The sequence below is a fragment of the Pinus tabuliformis genome, chromosome 3_2, assembly GCF_031772625.1.
Source record: "Pinus tabuliformis cultivar Carrire ecotype Pingquan chromosome 3_2, CPIR1, whole genome shotgun sequence".
NCBI lineage: Eukaryota > Viridiplantae > Streptophyta > Pinopsida > Pinales > Pinaceae > Pinus > Pinus tabuliformis.
In genome coordinates, this window is record NC_142302.1 from 1,028,064,826 (window position 1) to 1,028,091,320 (window position 26,495).

Here is a 26,495-nt window from a genome sequence, read left to right on the forward strand (position 1 = left end):
ACGTAACCCCTCCTGTCATCTTTGTCCCTGTTATGAACATAAATTATGTAAAAATAAATAAAAATAGATAATAAATAAAAGTAAATTAACTAATGGTTAGTTAGTTAATAATGAAAAGGCATGTCTTAGAGACATGCTCGTTTGTGAAAGGGTACTTACCTAGCTATATATACAGGACCCTCATTCTCATTTGTACTCATTCTATCATCAATTCTTTTATTCAATATACAATTACAATCACTGTCCTACCATGCATGTATTTGTCTACGAAGTATTTTAAATATTTCCGCTGCGTATACGACTTTTGGTTGTTACATTGGTATCAGAGTTGTTCGATCCTCTAGTCGCTCAACCGTTGCACAAAGGCGTGTTCTCCGATCCAGGTCTTTGACCGTCAAATTCATCAACATTGTTGTCGTTGAAGCGTTTCGCTACAAGAATTTGGAGTTTCTCCATTTCACTATCAAGCATTTGGCCATTCAAAAAAAAAAAATTAATATATATGGAGAGAAAATAAAAGTAAAAAAAAAAAAGATTAAAAAAAAATATAGAAAAAAAATCAAATTCAAAAAAAGAAATAAAATAAAATAAAATAAGTACATATAAAGATTTAAAAATAAATAAATAAATATAGTCCGATGTAAATTTTGAAGGAGAACATTCATATATATAAAAAAGGTTCTACATTATTGATAAAAAGTGCATAATAAAGATAAGAGGGAATCTTTCCAAATATATTTAAAACTATACGTAAGAGAAGTAAGAGAAGGAAGAGTAGATAATATTATCTTGATTCTTCATTAAGTGGTTTACAAGCCCGTGGTTATAGAAACCCATGTTAATTGCCCATGGTATTTTAAAAGTAAAAGAAAAACAAAAGGAATACAAAATCTCTTTATGTGAATGGTAAGTTTTACTTTTTACGTGGAGAAGCCCGTGGTTTTAGAAACCCGTGGTAATTGCCCATGGTATTTTAAAAGTAAAAGAAAAACAAAAGGAATACAAAATCTCTTTACGTGAATGGTAAGTTATACTTTTTACGTGAAGAGTAGATAATATTATTTTGATTCTTCATTAAGTGGTTTACAAGCCCGTGGTTTTAGAAACCAATGGTAATTGCCCGTGGTATTTTAAAAGTAAAAGAAAAACAAAAGGAATACAAAATCTCTTTATGTGAATGGTAAGTTTTACTTTTTACGTGGAGAACATTAACCCAGTCAAAAGTACATAAATGAACATATATTTTATAATATACGCCAAAGGTGAATAGCCACGTTTCACTAGGGTTGTAACTTTTCAAAAAAAAAGAAAAATATTATAAATAAAAGATATATAAAGAGAAGTATTATATTATAAAGGGGTATTTAAAGAAAAGTTCAAGTCATAAAATTATTGAAAATATATATAAGTACAAAGCGGGTATTATTATAAAAGGTTACATAAGGAGAAAATATCAGTTAAGAGTTTATGTTAAAGTGAAGTTGAATTAAAGTTTAACGAGTTATATGAAATTTAAAAAATAAATACAAAGGACAATAAGATATTTAAAAGAAGCCAATTGAAACAATATTTAAATATTCTTTTTAAAATACAAAAGGAAAAAAAACGTAAGTAGAATTATATAAAAAGAATACAAGGGAGTTTTGAAATATTAAGGATAATAGGAATTTGGATTAAAAGAGTTTTGAAGAATATATATATATATATATTAAAAAGACACTTTTAAAGGAGGTTTGAAGTACAAAGTCCAAAGGAACTTTAAATATAATACCTTAAGTCATCTCGACAAAACAAATGGGATCAATCATTGAAAAAAAAATGATGGAGCTCAATTCTAAAATGACGAAGGAAGAAAGGTTTTCCTATAATGGTCTTTCAGTTACAGATCACAGAGTAATTACATTAAAAGGAAGTATCCAAGGAAGAGAAGTTAATGTCGCCATCAACCCAAGCAATGATAAAAATTATATCAACATCAACTTGGCAAATCAACTATTAATTCCAGAGCTAAGCATTGGTGTAAAAAAAAAAAATTGACCAAAACGAGTATAAAATTAGTGATCTACAAGTGACAATAGGTCATTATGACTACATATCTCAATTTCATGTTGTAAGGACAGATAAAAACACTGACATCATACTCGGTCAACCCTGGTTTAAGGATTTGGGTACATTCATGTTAAACATAAAGAAACAAGTTTTGACGTTTCCTTATAAAGGGAAGATGGTCATGTTTCGAGACATAACAAGTAAATCAAAATCAATAAAATCTTCATTAGAAGACCTTAAGGATATCTCAGACTTGATGTTTCAAGATAACAAAAAAACGATATCAAAGAAGCAAAAAGAGCTTGAAGAAGTCATTTGCAGCAAAGACAAAGAAATTTCGCGCCTCAGAGTTCACCAAGAAAAACTACTCGAACAAGTCAAGAAAGCTCAAGCATCAAAGAAGGAACTCAAGGAGCGTTTATTAGAACAAGAAGAAGAAAATTTACGTTTAAAGAACCTTAACCAAACATTAGTAGAACAAATCAAGTGTTTAAAAGACGAGAAGCGTGAAGGCCAAAATAAAGTTGACTCAGAGAATGAGGAATGCTTACGTCTCAAAAATCATAATCAAAATTTGCTCAAACAGATTAAAAAACTTAAGGACGAAAATAAATCATTGACGAATAGGTTCAAAGAACTTGTCGCAAAGGAAGCATCAAAATCTCCAGATGTAACAGTCCAAACTGAAGAAACAAACATCAATACCACTAATCTCGTAGTTCAGGCAAATCCAAACCCTATTGAAGTAAAAACGTACTCAGAGGTTGTCGTTCAAATAGAGGAGACACCAAATAAGGATTCAGTAGTTAAGTCAACAACAACAATGCCTGATGGAAATCAGGAAATTGCCATAAAAACGTTTAAGGAAGTTCAAACAAGAAAAATTCCTTATCTACATCCGAATCACAAGAGTAGACACCTTAATCAATCTACAAATCTATATCACGCAGAACATAAACAAACTTATGTTTCGAAGAATATTGAAGTGAGCTCAATCCGGTCATACGATAACTATTCACCACACATCTCCAAGGATCAAAAGATTCCCCAGAAGATTAATCTAGGATGGTCCGATCCGTTTTCAGTACGACAATTCTGTCTATCGCTCAGAACATCATATCGTCTTGTATCAACAAAGATAAAAGCTCAGAACAAGAAGATATTCTAAACAACAGAAGATATTTGATTCTTCATCAGTAAGCTTTGAGGACAAAGCTTTTTGAAGGAGAAGGCAATGTTATGAACATAAATTATGTAAAAATAAATAAAAATAGATAATAAATAATAATCATAATAATATAAATATAATAATAAATAAAAGTAAATTAACTAATGGTTAGTTAGTTAATAATGAAAAGGCATGTCTTAGAGACATGCCTGTTTGTGAAAGGGTACTTACCTGGCTATATATACAGGACCCTCATTCTCATTTGTACTCATTCTATCATCAATTCTTTTATTCAATATACAATTACAATTACTGTCCTACCATGCATGTATTTGTCTACGAAGTATTTTAAATATTTCTGTTGCGTATACGACTTTTCGTCGTTACAGTCCCATACAATTTGCATGATAGATATGCCTGAATTGTCCCACCATCAGGCTCCCCATACTCCCAAAATGGGTCCAAGGCTTTTGGCATATTTGTAGTGAGCTAATTCAAACCTAGGGCACCAAAAAAACAAAAAATTGGCATTAAACACCCATACACAAAAAATAATAAGCAATAACCACCTCATTTTAATAATTATTTTTTTACTACATTATTTGCAATGTGAATGAAAAATGGCAATAAGAAGGTGCATAAGAAAGTTTTTAAAAAAATGAAGCTTGTTGTCCAAATATGGAGAAAACCCTTGCATTGGCTCATGGGCATGAAAATCATAGCAAATGGAAAAAAACAAAGAAGAAAAATGTTAGTAGGCAAAGAGGCAAGGAAGCATAACCAAAATGAGCAAATAAAACTACCAAAATCGTTTTTCTAGCCGCGGTCCAGCCTGCCCGGCGATATTTGAGGTCGTAGCACGATATTTTGCTGAAATATCAACGATATTTCGGAAATATATCGATATTTCTGAATATCGCCGATATTTTGGCGATATTATCAACACTAATATATATGTGTGTGTGTGTGTGGCCTCAGGTTTGCAAATTTTACACTGAGAATCTTAGGTCCGCAATTTTCATGGAGAATTCGCATACCATGCATATCATAAAAGACCAGAAGCTCGCATAAATCCGTAGAGAGGTAGAGAATATGGTGCCACAAATCTCGCACAGAACCACAAGAAGATCGCAAAAGTCCACAGGAAGCTCACATAAGTGCCACAAAAGCTCACGAATTTCCTTAGGCATAGACTTGCCTAAGATTGTTCAAATGACCTCAATGAGCCTAATACATCACTTGAAGAATGACTTGCATTGCACAGACCACAGGACTCTGATCAAATGCACAAAGATAACTATTCGGATCAATTGCAAACTAGGATCATGCTTTGGATCATTAATACAGATCTTCTCATTTGTAGAGTAGTAATATCATAGGGATAATCAATGTAACTTAGCTAGGTCCGCAAACTTCCATAGGTGTCTCAGATTCGCGAGATAGCTTGTATAATAAAGATGAACAGAGCCATAGAAAGGCTTGCTCAGAAGACGTTCGATCCTCCACCACAATTGTCAGTACAGGTTCGGAATTAAGTGTCATTGCAAATCTAGCCTTCTTCATTTTCCATAAATTTGTCCTTCTCTTCAACCTAGCTCTGATACCATGTTGAGATTTCTAGGGCAAAAGCTAGGACTAATTTTCTTCATCATGATAACTACTTCCAATGATCAGTTTAGCATTAATTACACATAACATTCATTCGAAATCATTAAGCATTTAAACAAAGGAAATATCAACCATTAAACATGAAAGAGCAGTGAAGATAACCATCAGACAATGAGACAAGAGACACAAAAATTAGGCCTAAGCCCAGGGGAAGATCCAAAAAAGTCTTTCCTTATGAGAGAGTTCAATTCATCAATACATCCAGAAAAACCAAAACCATAATAGCTTACCAAAAATAAGAGTATCCACAACTTGCCAAGTCTCCTGAGTTTTTGAGCCCCCTCCGTCCTTCCTTCCTTCGCTGGAGCAAAGCTTCTTGAGCGATAGATCGATATGCCAAATGAGGAGAGGTGGTCTCCTTTTTATAGTGATCAAAGGGGGTCGAATGGGTGCTTCTTAGGGGCCTAGCTGACTTATTAAAACAGAAGTTGACTTGAGGTAAATTTTAGGAGGGAAAATATAAATTTGAATTTTCCAATTTCAAATGATGAAAACACTGATCATGGCAACTATATTTCCAACAATCCACAGTAGCCTAGGCTTTGAGGGCACCCACTCCACAGGTACCTAGGCCTTTCAGAGAGATTGATGACTTATCAAATGCAGCGTTTCCCACTTACATCAAAGCGTTGGGCAATATGATGACTTGAGCAACTCATGTACAACCCAAAGTACCTCCTGAACCCAGAACGTTGATCTTTTTGACCTAGTGCAGAGGATTCTAAATGATTGCACCACTAGACAGAGCATGCCCCCAAGCTAGCCTTGACACAACCTGATGGGCAAGCCATGATTCAGAGCCTATATGAGGATGATTTTCCATGAGGTGACTAGGGAGGGCATGTTGCACCTAATGGAGCCCTAACTATGGAGAGAGCATGCATTGTGTTGACCATTAGAGACCCATGGAGATGACGTGGTGACACCCCAACAAGATTTGGGACCCCCGGAGCTGCTTTGAGGTTGGATTTGAGGGATTATCCTGAAATGATGGATGATCATGACACATTGCGACATCTTTAGCCTTATACTCCACCATCACATGGCATTTTAAGCCCTAAAAGGGCATGACATTATCATTTATAGACTTATGGCTCACACTGTGAGTCTTTTTGGCATGATTTCACATTGAGCTAGTGGGTTGGCTTGTAGCCCAAGGATTATTTTATGTTTACTCATCGTCAAACTTGTTCAGGGGCTTCATAAGCTAAAATTAGATGAGGTAGACCTCATATAAATAGAGGTCACCTCATTCATTTCATTTCATCATCACTTGTGGACTATTTCGGCATAGCTCTTGTAGCCTTGTACTCTTATGAAGATATCTTTGTGGATATTTTTGCTAGTGGAGACTAATCCTTGTTAGGGAGATGTCATGTTGGGATAATGAAGGATTGTTCATGGATATCTTGTGAGCATTTTTGTTGAATATCTTTTAATGATTATTGCATGCAATATATTTGCTAAGCTTTTCTATGTTGTTGTTGTTGAATTGCATATATTTATATGTAATTTTTGTGAAATAATGTATGTTTTAATTGGAGAATCTTGAACATTCGTTGAGAACCTCCTAGAGAGCTTTTATCTCGATTTTATCCCCTCATAGAGTGATAGCTAGGGTTTTCCCCCCTTACTCACTTCTAGGGTTTGATATATCCATAGTAATTTTTCCCTTAGACTCCATCAACCAAGAAGCATGCACTGGCTTCCACATAGATGATCAAACATCATTACATCTCTACTTAATTTCTTTCTATCAATTTTGGCCCTTCAAGGCAAGCCACTAGGGCTAGGACATAGGTCGAGTTCAACAAGGGCTAATTCGTTGGCCTATTTTTAGGCTTTTCATATGGCTCGAACTTCATAGCATCAAAATCTACCCTTTTCCATGGTTGAAACAGCCTCCCTAGGGCTGACATCACTAACCTTAGGCAATTTTTCCATGGGAACCTTAATTTAGCATTAAGGCTTCAACTTCAGGCTTTTTGAAGGCTTATGGTTCCTTTTGTTGATCAAACCTATTTTTCGCATGCCTATTCTTGGTCTTATATGCCTATGTGAGCCACTCTTGTTGCATATTCCTCAAACCCTATGCTATAAGTACCCTTGATAGATTTCATGGAGAGCACAATATTCCTTGTTTCGTTGGATTGAGCCTTGTTCTTAGTCTAAGTGCCCTTCTTGAGCTTATCCCAATTGTCACCTTTGAACTATTGCCTTAGGGGCCAGACAAGGGACTCCCCCCCTTATTCTTCCTCTTCTTCTCCTTTGTTCCGAAGCCATGAGATTCTTGCTTCTTCATTTACAATTTAGATGTATTTTCTACTTTTTAAAGAAATGTTAAAGGGGACCGCTTGGTCCACCGACTTGCATGATGTAATCGTTGTAACCGTCAGTCCCGTTGACCTATTATGGTCATTTGTTGGACATTAATAAAATTATCTTATCTTATCTTAGAATACCGATAAGGTGACCAATATCGGGAAGCCTCCCTTGTGGTGAAAATCCACTAAAGAGCAGGGGATGGAGTGCTTTGGTTATAGCAGGCCTCCACCTCATTCTTGTCCCTTGGTCTAGTTCTCATCTTGTGATCCCTCTCACAAGACCTGCTAGATTTTGAGGCAATAGTTACTAAGCCAACAACTTGGTGGTTAAAAATATTGAGTGTCATGCTCCTAGACTAAGAGACTTACCACTAGAACCTAATGGATAGGAAAAATCTTATCAAGGTTTCAATTGCTTGTTAATATCCTAATATCTAATGGTTCGTCACTGAAGTAATTGTTTTGTGCACTTTATACATGTCAATCTATGCAATCGTACAATGTGTTGTCTATGGCACCTCCACACTAAAGACGCCTCACATGCAAATACCTTTGATGTCTAATACATGAAATTTTTTGAAACACATTGACCACCTTTTATCATTCTCAACATTGATGTAATTCCTCCTCACTTTATCTGATGTTTGGGTTCTCTATGAATAAGTCATTTTCTTTCACTGATTATCCCTTGAAAGTTAAAAGCCAATTGCTACCAGAAAATAGATATTTACAATGTCACATAAAAATTAGAGCCAATGAGTGTTTTCTGCTTTGAATATGATAATAAATGGAGTATAAGCAAAATGTTGTATTTACAGCAAATGCAAAACCCAAAAAAGTCTTAATCACGCATTCATAGAGCTTTTTTCATGTTTAGACCTGAATTTTGCATGGAAACTTATCAATAAAAACTTGAGCAAAGAATGGACCTGGCATTTCCCTTCAAAAGAAGCCAAAATAAAGCAATAGAGCTATATTGTTTAAATTGGCATACCGTATTTGGGGGAGCCCTACTTGAATCTCCTCCATGAGCACATACAAGAGGAGGATTTTGTAGCCAACCACATTTTTTAGATTGTGCCTGCAGGTGAACAACCAAACAGAAGAAAGTTGGACAATATATTGCAAAAACAAAAGCATCACCATATATTAAAACTTGATGAAGTCGATATGTTTTGCACCAGAATTCTCTATGAGCAAATAAGTTCTTTATGATAATTCATGAGTATGTTAAAAAATAATATTAGTATTAACTGAAAGAACAAATGAATGATGAACAATTTCTACAAAAAAAAGAGTTTGGTATCCATGTCATTCAGACATGGGAAGACCAAGCACATCATAAAGTGTGATAGGTTAAGATAAGATTATTTATGTCCAAGAAATGACCAAAAAGCAGGACAATGGGACTGCGAAGCACAATCAGTGATTCCAATCTGTAGGTGCTGCCCTGAAAATATAAAATGAGATAAAAACAAGATAAAGCGTGAAAACATGAACTTAATATTACATCAAAGACGGAAAAACAAATGCCAAAGATCAACAATGGTGTGCTAGAGATAAACTATATGCCAATAGAACGTGAAGAGGAGGGGTAAAGGAGTACGAGGAAGTATATATTGCGGTCTAGGTGATTGAATGGGATCTGGTGCTCATCTATGATATCATCTAGAGAATGTTCAGGGCTAAGAGGCCCTAGTTGGGTGATTTGGGGAGGCATACAATAACCGTAAGCAAATATCTGATCATTTTCATTGTCACCTAAAATCTTCATTGTAAATTTATGTCCAAGCTGGATTGAAAGACAAATTCTTCTGAACTTTCTTATTTATAGCATGTTAAATAATTTATAAAATATATCAAATGAGCTACAATCTTAATGCAGTCTTACTGTTGTCCACTATAGATTAACCAAGACATTTGATCATGAGTAATATGTGTTCCCAAGATAACTCATGTAATGTTTTCATATATTTCTTAGTCTCAGATTGCATTTTCGTGAGCAAGGCCTCTAGAGAAAAACTAGTCTAGATACAACTACCAAATATGTGAGACATCTATATTGCATATATCCTAACATCTGTTTAAAAATGCATCTTATATTACATAATTTCATATAAAAAAATCATCATGGCATACAATGATACAAATCAACGAGTCAAGCTGCAATTTGAGATGCACAACATGCTGGGGTAGGCCCACATGTCTAATGTTCATATACGATGACACATTGCCCTAGCATGTGTAACACACATTTTGCATGTGTCATGTCTTGCATGTCAGGAAATTTGGATTCCTTTGAAGCTTGTTTTTTGTCTAAACCTACAAACTCTTGTGACTCCATCATTGCTTATTGCACCAGCATGTTTGATACATCGGGACATGCTAGGTAGCATATATGGTACATCGAGACATTGATAGGGCAGAATGTTTGAAACGTGTTTGGCATGTGCCTTGTAATGCATGCCAAATATGCTGGGGTAGCCTGCCACGCATGTCATCATGGTCAAACTCTTAGAGTGACTCCATCACGCACATCCTTGCACATCCCTATGAGCTTCTCTGATCCTGTCAGTAAAGGATTGTCCTGTAATATTCCTAATTAGCCATGGCTAATTGGAATATTTGATTTTGCTCAATTTTGCCTTCTATAGTTATTTATAAATAAAAGGGTGAGAAAAGGGGGACATAACTCACTTTTGAATAAAGTCACTCCCTAGTAGCACAACGTTGTAACTTAAAAGGGAGCCAAGGGGGCCAAAGGACCACGTAGAGAAGGGGGCCCACGTAGACACTTGGAGGGACTGTGCAGATGGAGAGGAGCACGTGGCAAGAGAGAAGCTACGTTGGAGGAGGTGGGCCTTAGGGTTTTGAGAGGGGCCAACGCTATAAAGAGGGGAGCCTCCTCATTTTGGCATTTGATTATCTTGCATTTGAGCTAGTCACTTCGACTTAGAGCACGTTGGTTCTTTAGCTTGTCTGCAACACTGTTTAGTGCATTGAGTGTCTCCGTTCGGAGATCTCACCCTTAGCCCCGGGGGACTTCGAGTGCCTGCTCGGGCAAGGTAGTTTCATCAGTCTTTTGCAGGAGGATTGATTTTTGGAGTTGAGGAGGAACTGAGCATCTTGATGACTGCGCAATCTGTGGACGCAGTCTCTTGGGGTAGGAGTTCCGGATTGGGTTTATGTGGAGGATTTGAGCTGGGAGATTGAGCAGGGGATCAGCCCTTGCATCTTGGAGGATTTTGGTAGAGTTTCGGGCAGAGTTTTGGAGGGTTCTATTCAGTGGCAGTGCAGAGCCTTGAGGGATAGCGTAGATCCTCAAGGGGGTGATTTTCGGGGGTCAGCTATTTTAGAAAAGCTTTCTGGGCTTTTCTGGGTTTATTGAGCAGAGGCTGATTCCAGAGTTTCAGCATTTTCTGAGGAGGGGAACAGCCCCAAATCCTCACTTGATTCCAACAGTAGCAACAGCACAGCAGTTCTCCGGCAGCTTGGATGCAATTCAGAGAGAGACCATTTCATTACCATTCTGAGTGTATTTCTTCACTTGCCTTGTGCAAGTCGAGGTGCTATCTTTCTGATCACCTCCTGTACTCTTTCCATTACTCAGTATAATAAAATGGCTTAGCATTTCTCTCTGCATTTCTTGAGTATCTGCTTATATTCCATGTATACATTATTGTATGTTGCACTACTGTTATTTTTATCTCTTGAGAGTCCATCTCTGGTTGGAGTTTGCTTGTGTTTGAGGGATATCCCTTAAAAGGGATATTACAGTGGTATCAGAGCACAGATCCGGCTCAGCCTATGGAGCTAGCAGTCTATGACACCGAGGGAGAAGCCCTACATCTGTTACAGAGGTAGGAAATACAGAGATACTGAGCGTAGGTTGGAGAACACCTACGAAGAGGGAGACTGTGTTCGGGTGGTGGACACAGAACAGGAGGAGCCTATGGTGGATGCAGAGCAGGAGGATCTGATGGCAGATGAGGACGGGAAGAGATTTGCAGACATGCTCCTCAAATCAATGCAGGATCTGTCGAGGCAGATCAAGGTGATGGGGCAGAGATTCACGGCGGTGGAGGCTAGACAGCGTGAGAACCCACGGGTTTTCCAGGTTGGTGAGGGATCGGGTACATCCCACCATTTGCTAGAGCAGGGTGCCACTCAGCGTGATACTACTCAGCAGATGGCCTCACATGCCCCTACACGCTCTACCATGCCCACTTTCCTAGGAGCAGACACGGGGGCCGGAGCCCAGCAGGAGGCAGAGCCCGGTCATATGGGCGATTATTTTGCAGAGTACCAGGCCTATGGGCAGGAGTTCAGGGATGCTCTCTCATTCAGAGACTTTGTTCAGCTCCAGCGAGATAGTAGACCCCGCGACCATCACAGAGGATACCGACATTATCATGATGGAGAATCGGAGACACCCACCGCACAGTCAGTAGATTCCACTTGCCTACGTTTGATGGTTCATCAAACAGTTCGGCAAAGTCTTGGGTGGAGAAGCTGGACATCTATTTCCAGCTTAACCAGATGTCGGAGACAGAGGCCATCAAGGTGGCGACATTACATTTGGATGGTGAGGCCCAGGACTGGTGGTTCCATGGGTTGGTTACACTTAGACACTCCACAATGACGACATATGCCGAGTTCACTAGGATATTGATGAAGAGGTTTGACCAGAAGGATCCGAAACAACACTTTGTTGAGCTGACGAGACTTAAACAGACCGGGAGCCCAGAGACCTACATTGCAGACTTCTTGAGGGTTTCAGTAATGGTGCCAGATCTATCCACGGCACGAAGGATCTAGATGTTTGTTGAGGGGTTAGCAGAGCCACTTCGGGGTCTAGTCAGATCCACTAGACCAGCCACGCTCCAGGATGCTATTAGCAGGACCCGAGACTTACAGGATGCCTTACCCAGGACCCGGACACCTTACCCCCAGAGACAGGCTTTCCAGCCTAAGGGGAAGGATGTGAGGATTCCGCCTCCCAAGGGGAATCCAGGACGAGCACAGATGGTTGAGCGGAGAGGTATACAGACAAAGAGCTTCGATGGATTTTCAGTCTTGGTCCCAGGAGATCAGACCATGGTGTGTGCTCGTTATGTTCCAGAGTTATCAGTGACGATGGGCACCTACACACTGACTGACCACTTTTTCGTGGTCAATATTCCGGACACCAACATGGTACTGGGTGTTCAGTGGCTTATCACTCTAGGGAAGGTCACGACATATTGGAAGGCCCTAGAGATGGAGTGGGATGATGAGAAGACAGGGAAGCATGAGAAGATACGGGGACAGCACACATATCCGCCTCAGACTGTTTCGGCTCATCGGATGGAGGCAGTCTTCCAGAAGGGAGACGTAGAGTGGGCAGTGGAGCTGCGTGCATCAGAGGCAGGGACTACAGGGCAGACGGTGCACCTAGAGATACAGTCCATCCTTGACCAGTATGCCACAGTGTTTGGGGAGATTCCGCCGGGACAGCCACCGGACCGGGGATTTGAGCACACCATTGAGCTTGAGCAGGGCATACAGGCAGTGATTACTACCCCCTATAGGCATCCCAAGGCCTATCGGGATGAGATTGAGCGGGCCATTCAGGAGTTGCTGGCTCTTGGGCACATTTGGCCGAGCACGAGTCCTTTTGCTTCTTCCGTGGTGTTGGTGAAGAAGAAGGACGACACATTAAGGATGTGCATTGACTACAGGGCCCTGAACAAGAAGACACTAAAGAACAGATACCCCATACCCAGGATCAATGAGTTGATGGATGAGTTGAGAGGAGCATGGTTCTTCTCAAAGATTGATTTGAGATCTGGGTACCATCAGATTCGCGTGAGGGAGCAGGACATTCCCAAGACCGCCTTCAGGTGTCACTATGGGCACTTTGAGTTTTTGGTGATGCCCTTCGGGCTAACCAACGCCCCAGCTACATTCCAGTCCTGCATGAATCACATCTTCCACAGTCACTTAAGGAAGTTTGTGTTGGTGTTCTTTGATGATATCCTCATTTACAGCAGGACTTGGGAGGAGCATCTCCAGCACATTGAGACAGTGTTGCGCATCTTGGAGGAGCAGCAATTCTATGCCAAGCTCTCCAAGTGTGAGTTTGGGTTGACGGAGATGTTGTACTTGGGACACATCATAGGGGTGGACGGAGTGAGAGTCCACGAGGAGAAGATCAGGGCCATCAGAGATTGGCCGGAGTCGAGGAACGTGACAGAACTTCGGGGATTCATTGGCATTTGTACTTACTACCGGAAGTTCGTCAAGAGTTTCTCACAGCTTGTTGCACCCCTGACAGATCTGACGAGGAAGGGGGCATTCAGTTGGTCGGATACAGCGCAGCGAGCCTTTGACAGGCTCAAGGAGGTTATGAGTAGCTACCCAGTACTTGCATTGCCGGATTTTTCGCAGCCATTTGTTTTGGAGTGTGATGCGTCGAGAGAGGGGATCGGCGCAGTGTTGATGCAGGGAGGTCACCCTATAGCCTTTGAGAGCCGGAAGCTCCTTCCGCACGAGAGGTTGTATTCTATATACGACAAGGAGATGCTAGCCATCATGCATGCATTGGCCAAGTTCCGGCAGTATTTAGTGGGTAACAGGTTCAGGGTGAGGACTGATCACAACAGCCTCAGGTTCTTTTTGGAGCAGAAACAGCTACAGGAGAGGCAGCAGAAGTGGATCAGTAAGATCCAAGCGTATGACTTTGACATTGAGTATGTCAAGGGTAAGAACAACGTGGTAGCAGATGCCCTTTCACGTAGACCAGCCACGTTGTCTCTTATGAGCTTGGATACAGACTGGAGGGCTCGACTCTTAGTAGAGTACTCCAAGGACAGATTTGCATGTGAGGTTCTGGATGGGCAGGTGGCAGATGACAGGTACAGGGTGGTTGATGAGATCATCTACTACAGGGATCGGATCTTCTTGACTGAGGGATCTTAGCTCAAGGAGAAGATACTTCAGGCATCACATGATTCGCAATTGGCCGGCCATAAGGGGTTTACCAAAACCTACAGGGCCATTAGAGAGAGGTTCTCATGGAAGGGCCTCAAGGAGGACGTACTCTAGCATATCCGGGAGTGCGACGTTTGCCAGAGGAACAAGGGGGAGATGAGCCATCCCACATGATTATTGCAACCTCTTCCCATTCCAGAGGGGAAATGGGAGTGTATTTCGATGGACTTCATCACAGGGTTGCCCATGGTACAGGGCAAGGATTGTATCTTTGTCGTCGTTGATCGACTGACAAAGTATGCACATTTTTTCGCCATACCCGCACACTACATAGCAGCGCAGGTGGCCGAGTTGTTCTTCAGAGAGGTCTTCAGGCTACATGGTCTTCCTAAGACCATCACCAATGACAGGGACAGCCGTTTCATGGGCGGGTTTTGGCAGGAGCTTTTCCGGTTGGTGGGGATGGAGTTGACACCAAGTACCAATTATCACCCACAGACAGACGGGCAGACAGAGATAGTTAACAAGTCGCTGGAGGGCTACCTATGTAACTATGTCAGTGGGTAGCAGCGAGCATGGTTGAAGTGGCTGCATCTAGGGGAGTACTGCTACAACACTACACATCACATGTCCATTGGTATGTCACCATTCTATGCTTTGTATGGATATCATCCTTTATCTTTTGTTGACGTGATGTTTGGTGCTAGCAAGGCTCCGAGAGCCAAGATTTGGATCCAAGAGAGTCAGGATATTCTCCGAGCTCTCAAGGATAATATGGCTACAGCACAGAACCAACAGAAGCTGTATGCTGACAGGGGTCGGGTGGAGAGACAGTTTGAGGTAGGGGACTTGGTCTACCTACGATTACAGCCATACCGACAGTTGTCACTGAAGCAAAAGGGGGCTGAGAAGCTCAAGCCCCGCTTTTATGGGCCATACAGGGTGATACGCAGGATTGGACAGGTTGCGTATGAGTTGGAGCTGCCCCAAGGCAGCAAGATTCATAACGTTTTTCATGTATCATGCCTGAAGAAGGCATTGGGGCAGCAGGTGACAGTGACAGACGAGCTACCACGCACGGATGATGAGGGGCATTTGGGGTTGCAGCCAGAGGCTATTATTGATACCAAGGAGAGGCAGCTGCGGAGCAGGACGGTCCGGGAATTCTTGGTGAGGTGGAAGAATTTACCGGATGAGGATGCCACTTGGGAGAATGAGAAAATTTTGCAGCATCCATCACTTCAGTTGCTTGAGGACAAGCAACATTTTGCCGGGGGAGACTGTAACCATGGCTAATTGGAATATTTGATTTTGCTCAATTTTGCCTTCTATAGTTATTTATAAATAAAAGGGTGAGAAAAGGGGGACATGACTCACTTTTGAATAAAGTCACTCCCTAGTAGCACAACGTTGTAACTTAAAAGGGAGTCAAGGGGGCCAAAGGACCACGTAGAGAAGGGGGCCCACGTAGACACTTGGAGGGACTGCGCAGATGGAGAGGAGCACGTGGCAAGAGAGAGGCTACGTTGGAGGAGGTGGGCCTTAGGGTTTTGAGAGGGACCAACGCTATAAAGAGGGGAGCCTCCTCATTTTGGCATTCGATTATGTTGCATTTGAGCTAGTCACTTCGACTTAGAGCACGCTGGCTGTTTAGTCTGCCTGCAGCACTGTTTAGTGCATTGAGTGTCTCCGTTCGAAGATCTCACCCTTAGCCCCGAGGGACTTCAAGTGCCTGCTCGGGCAAGGTAGTTTCATCAGTCTTTTGCAGGAGGATTGATTTTTGGAGTTGAGGAGGAACTGAGCATCTTGATGACTGCGCAGTCTTGAGAGAGGAGGACGCAGTCTCTTTGGGTAGGAGTTCCGGATTGGGTTTATGTGGAGGATTTGAGCTGGGAGATTGAGCAGGGGATCAGCCCTTGCATCTTGGAGGATTTTGGCAGAGTTTCGAGCAGAGTTTTGGAGGGTTCTTTTCCGTGGCAGCGCAGAGCCTTGACGGATAGCATAGATCCTCAAGGGGGTGATTTTCGGGGGTCAGCTATTTTAGAAAAGCTTTCTGGGCTTTTCTGGGTTTATTGAGCAGAGGCTGATTCCAGAGTTTTAGCATTTTTTGTGGAGGGGAACAGCCCCAAATCCTCACTTGATTCCAGCAGTTGCAGCAGCACAACAGTTCTCTGGCAGCTTGGACGCAGTTCAAAGAGAGACCATTTCATTACCATTCTGAGTGTATTTCTTCACTTGCCTTGTGCACTTTCTGGTCACCTCCTGTACTCTTTCCATTACTCAGTATAATAAAATGGCTTAGCATTTCTCTCTGCATTTCTTGAGTATCTGCTTATATTCCATGTATACATTATTATGTTGCACTACTGTTATTTTTATCTCTTGAGAGTCCATCTCTGGTTGGAGTTTTGCTTGTGTTTGAGGGATAACCTTAAAATGGATATTACATGACCACATAAAGTACCAAGATGAGCAGCTCACCCTCAACAAGTACATAGTACAAGTTGGGATCTGCCTCACTCTTGGTGAAGCCCAAACCAAGAACATATCCATCGATCCTAATATACCATGCACGCGGAGCCTACTTCAGCCCAGAAAGGGTCGTCTTCAACCAGCATACATGGGAATCTATCCCATATACCTCAAAGCACTGACGCTGCTCAATATACACCTCCTCCTTCATCACCGCATTGAGGAAAGCAGTCTTCACATCCATCTGATGCATCCTCCACCTCATCTTTGAAGCAATGGACATAACTGTTCTAATGGATGCATATCTGGCGACAAGTGCGAATGTCTCCTCGTAATCCACTCCCTCCTTCTGGAAGAATCCTCTCACCACGAACCTTGCTTTATACTTTTTGATACTACCATTTGCTACATGTTTGATCTTATAGATCCATCGAGAAGTGACCACAAAGGTTTCCTCCGGTCTCAGCACTATGTCCCATACATCATTGCTCATGATGGAGCTATACTCCTCTATCATGGCATCCCTCCAAACCTGCTCACCTATAGCTTCCTCAAAAGCAGATGGCTCAGACTTGCTAACATTGCTCAATGGTGCCAAATAACAAGAAAATTAGGTAGGTGATCTACTCTTCCTGAAAGTGCTCCTAGGAACCTCCACACACTCCTCAGCATCTCTCAAGGTTTGCTCAACCATCTCAGCCTCCTCCTAATTGAGCTCAAAGGAATATCCAACTCGTCCTTTGAATCTGTTGACTATGCGCTTGATGTTGGTGTTGTTGGTCCCTGTTTTGCCTTACGAGCATCTCGCTCCCACTCCTCTACCACTATTGGCTCCTTCTCATGAGATATCCCAAGGGTTTTGTTATCCACCACCAGTAGGTGAACCCTATAGGAGAAATTTTCTCCTAGATTTGTCTTTAGCCAGCAGCCCCTTCCAGCCACCAGATAGCTCAATGTGCCACTATTCTCCGCCACCCGAACCAACCATTGTGTGCTCTCACCCATCTATTATAATCGTATTTTTGAAAGTGGGCCTTCCAACCCAAAGGTATGGCTTTTAATTATATAATTGGGTGTTTATGCTTGCTTTTCTTGGGCACATTTGGACATGAATTAGTGGGGGGATTCAGTGGAAAGAATGGGCTTGGACTATAATCTTGTTCTCTCACCCCAACTCGATGGTTAGTCTTGTATCCTAGTCCCGTGGGATTTCCTCTATTGGCTACTAGCTTTAGGAGTGGCACTACATGGGAAACCCTGATTTTGGTTGCATGGTCCTGCTTCCCGACACCATATATCTCACTCCCCTCTGCTCATTATAACCCCTTTTCACACTTTTCCCATCCGGGTCCACATTTGTCCATTGGGTCCACAAGGTGTTAGCCTCCCTCTCCCCTTGTCCACACTTTGGGTCGAGCCTGGAACAATGCCTCAGAGGTTGATGCAGCTAAAAAGAAAGATAAAAGCATAATTTGGCCACTTACAACAGGAAATGTACCACAAAATGCAAAAGATGGTCGGGACATAAAAATTTAGCACGTGGGAAAAAGCCAAACATGAGCTCTACCCCTATCATTATGGTCATCAACCTGGTTCCTAGGGCCCCTATGAGTACCCCCTGCATCATTAAGGAACCCATGATTGTCCCAACCCCTAATGGGCGATGAACTGGCCAACCATATGGGGGCAATTACTGCTACATCATGCACATCATGCTCTCATCCCTTGGAGCCCCAAGCAGTAAACGAAAGAAATATCAATAAAAGGCAAAAGGCGTATGAAGAAGGGTGGAAAAATAAAGGCCAAGGTAACTAATATTCCATGATTGCTCCCTCCTAAATATATACACCCAATGTGTGTGCTTCCGTCATTATAGCTACCCTTGTACCATGGCATGTGGCTTGGAGCCTTCCCTCTTGTCCCCCACCCCATTCCATCATTACTTCACATGACACCTGCCATTTGATGGATGTAACATGGACCTATCACTCCATTTGTTAATTTTAGTTAACAATGGTATGTTATATGCTTAGCACAATTACTTCAATGTTCCTTTAGCAGCCCGGTAACAATTTCCAATTTAGTTTTCAATAGCAAACACATTAATCACATTGACAGTAAAAGTAGATAGAACAAGAAACAAAATGCAGAAGACAAGCCAAGACAAGAGGACACTAGATTTGGCAGATGCGAAGGAAAAACCCCAATGTGGGGAAAACGCTTTAATCAATTCTTCTTATTATTATATCAAATATTCAGCAGAGAGAGTACAAAAGTGAAAATTTCAAAACAGCCCTGTCAAATCTGCAGTCAACTACAGTCAAATTCAGCGCTAACCAGAAAGTCAAAGATGGTCAACGCAGCAGCAAATCTTCCTTTTTGGAGCTCGATCATACCCAGTCAAACTCGGCTTGATAAGGTGGTCAAAGTCAGCCCAAAACAATCCTGAAAACTGCAGTCAAACTTGGTCAACTCTGTGGTCAACCCTGCAGTCAACCCTACGGTCAAAGTGCCCAAAAATTCTTGGTTCCTGTGCCAAATTGTACGGCCTACCAAAAACGAAAATTTCCCACAAAAATCGCAGTCAAAGGATGAGTCAAAGTGCTCAATCAACGTTGGTCAAACTCCTACAATAGTCCTGAAATTCAGCCCTACAATTTGCCCAGAAAATTCGTCCTTCTGCCACATGTGTGAGAGAGAGAAGATCTGCCCAATAGCTATACGAACCAATGAGAGAAGGAGAGAGAAGAAATGTGTGTGATGATGATGCCAAATGAGGTGAGAGGGCACTTGTATTTATACAAGTCGTTGAGGGTGAAGAGTCACGTCCATTGGGCTTCATGAGCCTACATGATGATGTGATTGACCTGAACAATTTGCACATGTGTGGGCATAAATTCAAAAACACACTTCTGCTTGTCCAAATTGGATGATCTTTATATCAATTTTGGTCCTCTCGAAAAGAGGAATTTAATGCAATCATCATCTCCATCAAATGAGTTGTCCCAAGGTGGAATTTGGCCCTAGTTGCCAATTTTAACACTCCCTCTCAACTAGGGAGAATTCCACCTACCAATCCATTCATCATCATTAATCATCATGCCATCCTGTCGTCATGTACCATCTTTGTATCTCAGATCCCATCTTTGCTCTACTTAACACTAATGTAGTGCCAACCCTAAAGTTAATGGCAATAAAGGAAATCCCACGGGACTAGGATACAAGGCTAATCATGAAATTGGGCAGGGAGACGAGTACAAACCTAGCCCACTCTTTCCGCCAAATTCTCCCACCAATCCATGCCCAAAAGTTCCCATGACAAGGACTCGACTATGCCAATGAAAAGCCATACCTTTGGGGTCGGGAAGCCCACCTTCAAACATAAAATCCCAGTAACCTGGCACGTGGATTCGGGATTCGTCGGATACGGGGATTCGAGTGTCGGATTCGAACACGTTGACACCCCAGAACAGGGCACATTCGGATACGTTACATATTATTTTATTGAAAAATATATATATATTAAAAATTAGATATTTCTTACACAAATTCTCATTCATGATACAAATTCATTGATTTCAAACATAGATCTTCATCTAGATGTAAGTTTTACTTTTTACAAAGTAAGTTAGTAACATTATAGCATGCATAGTACATACAAAATTCAAATACAATTGTAATTTGTGACATGTCACATAAATGATAAATCATAAATTCTAAATTCATAATACATATTCAATTCATCAATGATCGAATAGGAGAAAGACAAGATAGTAAGATAAAGACACTGACAATTGTAGTTTTCTCAACTGCAAATAACCTACTTCTGAAGTGTTTAATATGCAAAACTCTAAAATTACACTTGAATGCTTCAACAGGACACTTATACTGTCAACTGTAATAGTAAATATTTCATTACATGAAATTGTTCAAAGCAATGAAATAATTAACAATAAAAATCATTTCAGTCACTGCAAACTAGGTTCTTCCAGTTTAATTAACAATGATACATTACATATGTGTTTCCTTCTTAAAAACCAAACAGGAAGGGCAAAGCCATGTCAAACCTTGACCACAGAGAACTTGAGGCTAAGACAACAATCAAAAGAACACATGACTGAAGAACATTTTTAAAATGACAATACCCCTTAGAACAAAGTAATTCGTTATGAAGATTAGGATAAGATCAAACCAACAAAGTTAGAAATTGGTAGAGGAACCCATAAAGTTGAATGGGAAAAAAGAAGTTTAGACTGTAATGAGTGTTAACTAAATGGCGCATCAGGAAGTTGCACAAAATATGTGCACACTAGATGCAGAAATACCATTTGCTCCTTGCTCCAAACCCTTCACAGCAAACCCACAACAAACCTACTACAAAAGAGAGAAGAGAAAATGATAAAAAAGAACAACAAAGTCGCCTTTTTTAGGCCGCGCAGGTCACTTTTTCCAGATTCATGTCCAGAAATCGGGACACGATCCAGATTCGATCGTGTCCCAATCGGGCATGACGTGTCCCGATTTCCGGACACGAATTAGCACGAATCGTGTCTGATTCGCCAGATTCAGGACACGTCGACCTATTTCAACGAATCCAATTTCAGAGCATACAATCATAACAAGTGGGCGAGGGACCACATCGCTGGCTTAGGTGGTGGAGATAATGGAACATTGAGCTATCTGGTGGCTGCAAAGGGTTGTTGGCTACCAGCTGAGGACCATCTAGGAGAAATAATTTCTCCTATATACACTACCCACAGGTGGTGGGTAACATCTGGCTCCAATTGGGACATGAGATCTCGGGGAGGTGTGCGAAGCTACTCGAACAGGAGGTCATGAGAACACCAGCAATCTCTTGTTACAACAGACCTGTTACCTACACATATCAAAGACCAAGCACACGGGGCAGCATGTTTTTGTGGTGTCTTATGATCACCCATACTTAGTATTAGACCATAAAAATCACCAAGAAAGTAAAATGCAAATTTAATCTAAATGCAACTAATCTATCATGAAAATATCATATGAAGTTAGTTCTAATGAAAAAATGAGCATTTAATGCATCCCACCTTAACATGCATGTTACATCACCCAAATACTAAGTGCAATCACAAACCCAATGTAACCAACATATCATCTAGTAAATATGAAAGCAACTGCCCTTCTACTCACTCATGCAATGGATCCAAAGGCAAGGGTAGGAATGACAATATGGAAGGTCACAAGGGCGGGAGGTGGGAAAATGAAGTGACCACACATGGAGTATCACAAGGAAAGAGGGAGCCAAGGGATGCAATCTTTTCAACAGGATCCTTTCTTCTAACCAAAAGATAGAGATATCAACAATTAAGCTCATGAACCTCTGATGGATAGCAACCTCAGGCATATCATCCCCATTATGGTCCCCATCATTAATGTCATGCTTTATGACCACCATAGGGTCATGACTAGGAGGAAAGGGAGACCGATGACAAGGGGGGACACAACAAGCAGGTTGCTCATGATAATCATATTTACAATCCTGAGGGTATGAGGGGGAAGGAGGGATACATCTGACAGATAGTTCTTCCTTAACATCATAGCGAGGAGAGGAAAAGGGATCATCCATTATTGCGATAATGTGAGAATGGTCAAGGCAAGGGTTCCTAGATAATGTAGCTATGTTATTGAGATTCCGGGAAAGGTCAAGAAAAACAAGGCCTTTGTCAATGTCATAAATGGAGCCCACCATTTCCAATGAAACTTCTTCATGCGTGGGGAAACCATGATCGAGAACATTGTGCTATCTGGTGGCTACAAGGGGCTGTTGGCTACCAGCTGAGGACCATCTAGGAGAAACAATTTCTCCTATATACACTACCCACAGGTGGTGGGTAACATCTGGCTCCAATTGAAACATGAGATCTCGGGGAGGTGTGCGAAGCTACTCGAACGGGAGGTCATGAGAACACCAGCAATCTCTTGTTACAAAAAACTTGTTACCTACACATATCAAAGACCAAGCACACGAGGCAGCATGTTTTTGTGGTGTCTTATGATCACCCATGCTTAGTATTAGGCCATAAAAATCAACAAGAAAGTAAAATGCAAATTTAATCTAAATGCAACTAATCTATCATGAAAATATCATATGATGTTAGTTCTAATGAAAAAATGAGCATGCAATGCATCCTACACTAACATGCATGTTACATCACCCAAATACTAAGTGTAATCCCAAACCCAATGTAACCAACATATCATCTAGTAAATATGAAAGCAACTGACCTTCTATTCACTCATGCAATGAATCCAAAGGCAAGGGTAGGAATGACAATATGGAAGGTCACAAGGGCGGGAGGCGGAAAAATGAAGTGACCACGCATGGAGTATCACAGGTAAAGAGGGAGCCATGAGATGCAATCTTTTCCGCAGGATCCTTTCTTCTAACCAAAAGATGGAGATATCAACAATTAAGCCCATGAACCTCTAATGGATAGCAACCTCAGGCATATCATCCCCATAATGGTCCCCATCATTAATGTCACACTTTATGACCACCGTAGGGTCATGACTAGGAGGAAAGGGAGACTGATGACAAGGGGGGACACAACAAGCAGGTTGCTCATGATAATCATATTTACAACCCTAAGAGTATGAGGGGGAAGGAGGGATACATCTGACAGATAGTTCTTCCTTAACATCATACCTAGGAGAGGAAAAGGGATCATCCATAATTGTGATAATGTGAGAATGGTCAAGGCAAGGGTTCCTAGATAATGTAGCTATGTTATTGGGATTCCGAGGAAGGTCAAGAAAAACAAGGCCTTTGTCATTGTCATAAATGGAGCCCACCATTTCCAATGAAACTTCTTCATGCGTGGGGAAACCATGATCAAGAACATCGAGCTATCTGGCGGCTGAAGGAGCTGTTGGCTACCAGCTGAAGACCATCTAGGAGAAACAATTTCTCCTATATACACTACCCACGGGTGGTGGGTAACATCTGGCTCCAATTGCAACATGAGATCTCGAGGAGGTGTGCGAAGCTACTCGAACGGGAGGTCATGAGAACACCAGCAATCTCTTGTTACAACAGACCTATTACCTACACATATCAAAGACCAAGCACACGGGGCAGCGTGTTTTTGTGGTGTCTTATGATCACCCATCTATGTTGCAGGAAACGTGGGGGGGGCACGTTTCCGGCTGGAAACTGGGACGAAACACGGAAACGCGTTTGGTACGGCCAGGAAACGCGTTTCCAGCCGTACTGCCACGTTTCTAGAAATGGAAACGTGGCAGTACGGCCGGAAACGCGTTTCCCGGCCGTACAGCCCGCGTTTCCCAATTGAATTGTGTTTTTTTTTAATTTTTTGTTTTTTTCAAATTTGTTTTTTAATTTTCTAGATGTGTGTCTAAAGTTATAAAAGTGAAATTTTGTCCTAGTGTTGACATGCAGTTCATGGTAATGTTAAATTCTTAAAGTAAAAGTGATATTCTCCTTTATTTTTCATTTTCATCCTTTTACTTAAATTTTTAACATTACCATGAAATGACTCAGGATGTTTGAGAGTGGTTTCACCCTCATTGGATTTCATATGGAGAAAGTAGAATTTTAGATCTCACTCAAAATCCAGCAGACTTATTTGTTTTTCAGGATTTCAGGATTGAAGGGGTTGCAATGTTTCCATTGGATTTTATCATGTACTAGGATATGGAACTTCTATTTAATCAAGAGAACCAAGCCCTCTATGCAGGGGAAACTCCCAATAATCAAAATCATGTAGGGTACTAGGGTATGAAACGTGTATTTAATCAAGAGCACTAAGGTCGTTCGACTATGTAGGAGGAGACTCCCAATACAACAGTGGTCCTTTTAAAGAATGGGATGTGGATGCAGAAAATCCTGATTTGGATCTCTCTCTTGCAGCCTTATAGTCTTTATTGTACTTGTAGCCTCATATATTAATATAAATAAAGGCTGATTTTGAGATTTGGATATCTAATAAAGGTTGCTTTTGGATATTCCGATATTTTTATTTTCATTATGTGATCATTCATGAGTAAATGTGATGTAAATTAAATCTTAATGTTTAAGTGTAATAAATTATAATGTATCATTTATGCTTTATGATTGCACACACACACACACACACACATATATATATATATTCGCGTTTCCCCGTTTCCAAAATTTGGGGAGGTCGCGTTTCGTATCGCTTCCCGTTTCGGAAACTCGTACCCGTTTCCCCGTTTCGTGCAACTTAGTCACCCGTGCTTAGTATTAGGCCATAAAAATCACCAAGAAAGTAAAATGCAAATTTAATCTAAATGCAACTAATCTATCATGAAAATATCATATGATGTTAGTTCTAATGAAAAAATGAGCATGCAATGCATTCTACCTTAACATGCATGTTACATCACCCAAATACTAAGTGCAATCACAAACCCAATGTAACCAACATATCATCTAGTAAATATGAGAGCAACTGCCCTTCTATTCACTCATGCAATGGATCCAAAGGCAAGGGTAGGAATGATAATATGGAAGGTCACAAGGGCGGGAGGCGGAAAAATGAAGTGACCCCGCATGGAGTATCACAGGGAAAGAGGGAGCCATGAGATGCAATCTTTTCCGCAGGATCCGTTCTTATAACCAAAAGATGGAGATATCAACAATTAAGCTCATGAACCTCTAATGGATAGCAACCTCAGGCATATCATCCCCATAATGGTCCCCATCATTAATGTCATGCTTTATGACCACCATAGGGTCATGACTAGGAGGAAAGGGAGATCGATGACAAGGGGGGACACAACAAGCAGGTTGCTCATGATAATCATATTTACAATCCTGAGGGTATGAGGGGGAAGGAGGGATACATCTGACAGATAGTTCTTCCTTAACATCATACCTAGGAGAGGAAAAGGGATCATCCATAATTGCGATAATGTGAAAACGGTCAAGGCAAGGGTTCCTAGATAATGTAGCTATGTTATTGGGATTCTGAGGAAGGTCAAGAAAAACAAGGCCTTTGTCAGTGTCATAAATGGGGCCCACCATTTCCAATGAACCTTCTTCATGCGTGGGAAAACCATGATCCTCCCTTTCGATGGTGTGAGTAAGAATATCATCATGAGTAATGCCCTGGGGAAAAGGAGAATCAATTCCAACCTCATTTTCGGTGTCAGTATCATAAATAGGGTCGTAGTCAAAATGATGGTTGCCCACATCCCACTTTCCCTCATTAATGCATAAGAAATCGGAAATGTCATCATCATAGGGAGCTACAATATTCATGCCTTCAAATGCCCTTTCCTGAATGAAAGTCCCCACTTCATCGTGTTGATCCTCATGGACTTTGATGGGGCTCTCATTCATGTCATGCACATTCTCAATCCTTAAATTTGCATCCTGAAGCCCCTCTATAGTCTTATGATCTTCTTTAGATGGGTTCCATTCTTCCATATATTCTTCATTTTCATGATTGCCTTCCACATTCGGATTTTCTTCAAGGTCAACCTGATCATCTAATTGATTACATTGTGTGGGGCTTTGCGACTAATTATAATATTTTTCATTGATTAGGTCAGTCAGAATATTAAAAGCACAAGTTAGGCCAGCAAAGTCAAAGAGACAACTAGGATCCTTCTCATAGGCACACATCATTATGTAGAGTTGTTTTTGTGTTGACCCATGAAACCTGAGCATGAATTCCTTATCCATGTTTTCCAATAAATCTTCATAAAACTCAACATATTTGTCCACATTCTTTTGTAGTTCTTGAAGATCTTGATCATTGAGTTTTGCAAATGGAGAGCCAAGGATAATTTATCTTTGACCATAATCCATTTTT

At 41.0% G+C, this 26,495-nt stretch overlaps 1 protein-coding gene across 4 annotated transcripts in view; it reads right to left on the reverse strand.

The window, feature by feature from the left end:
- LOC149184091 (glycerophosphodiester phosphodiesterase GDPD4-like) overlaps positions 1-26,495 on the reverse strand; it is a 257,656-nt gene that overhangs the window by 204,192 nt on the left and 26,969 nt on the right. For all 4 annotated transcript variants that reach the window (XR_016257226.1, XM_089417399.1, XM_089417400.1 and 1 more), the window contains exon 2: positions 8,204-8,290. Coding sequence is in view for 3 of the 4 variants with exons in the window: in XM_089417399.1 (XP_089273525.1) it covers positions 8,204-8,290 (87 nt within the window). In the remaining variant the exon portion in view is untranslated. The remainder of the gene's footprint in view (positions 1-8,203; positions 8,291-26,495) is intronic.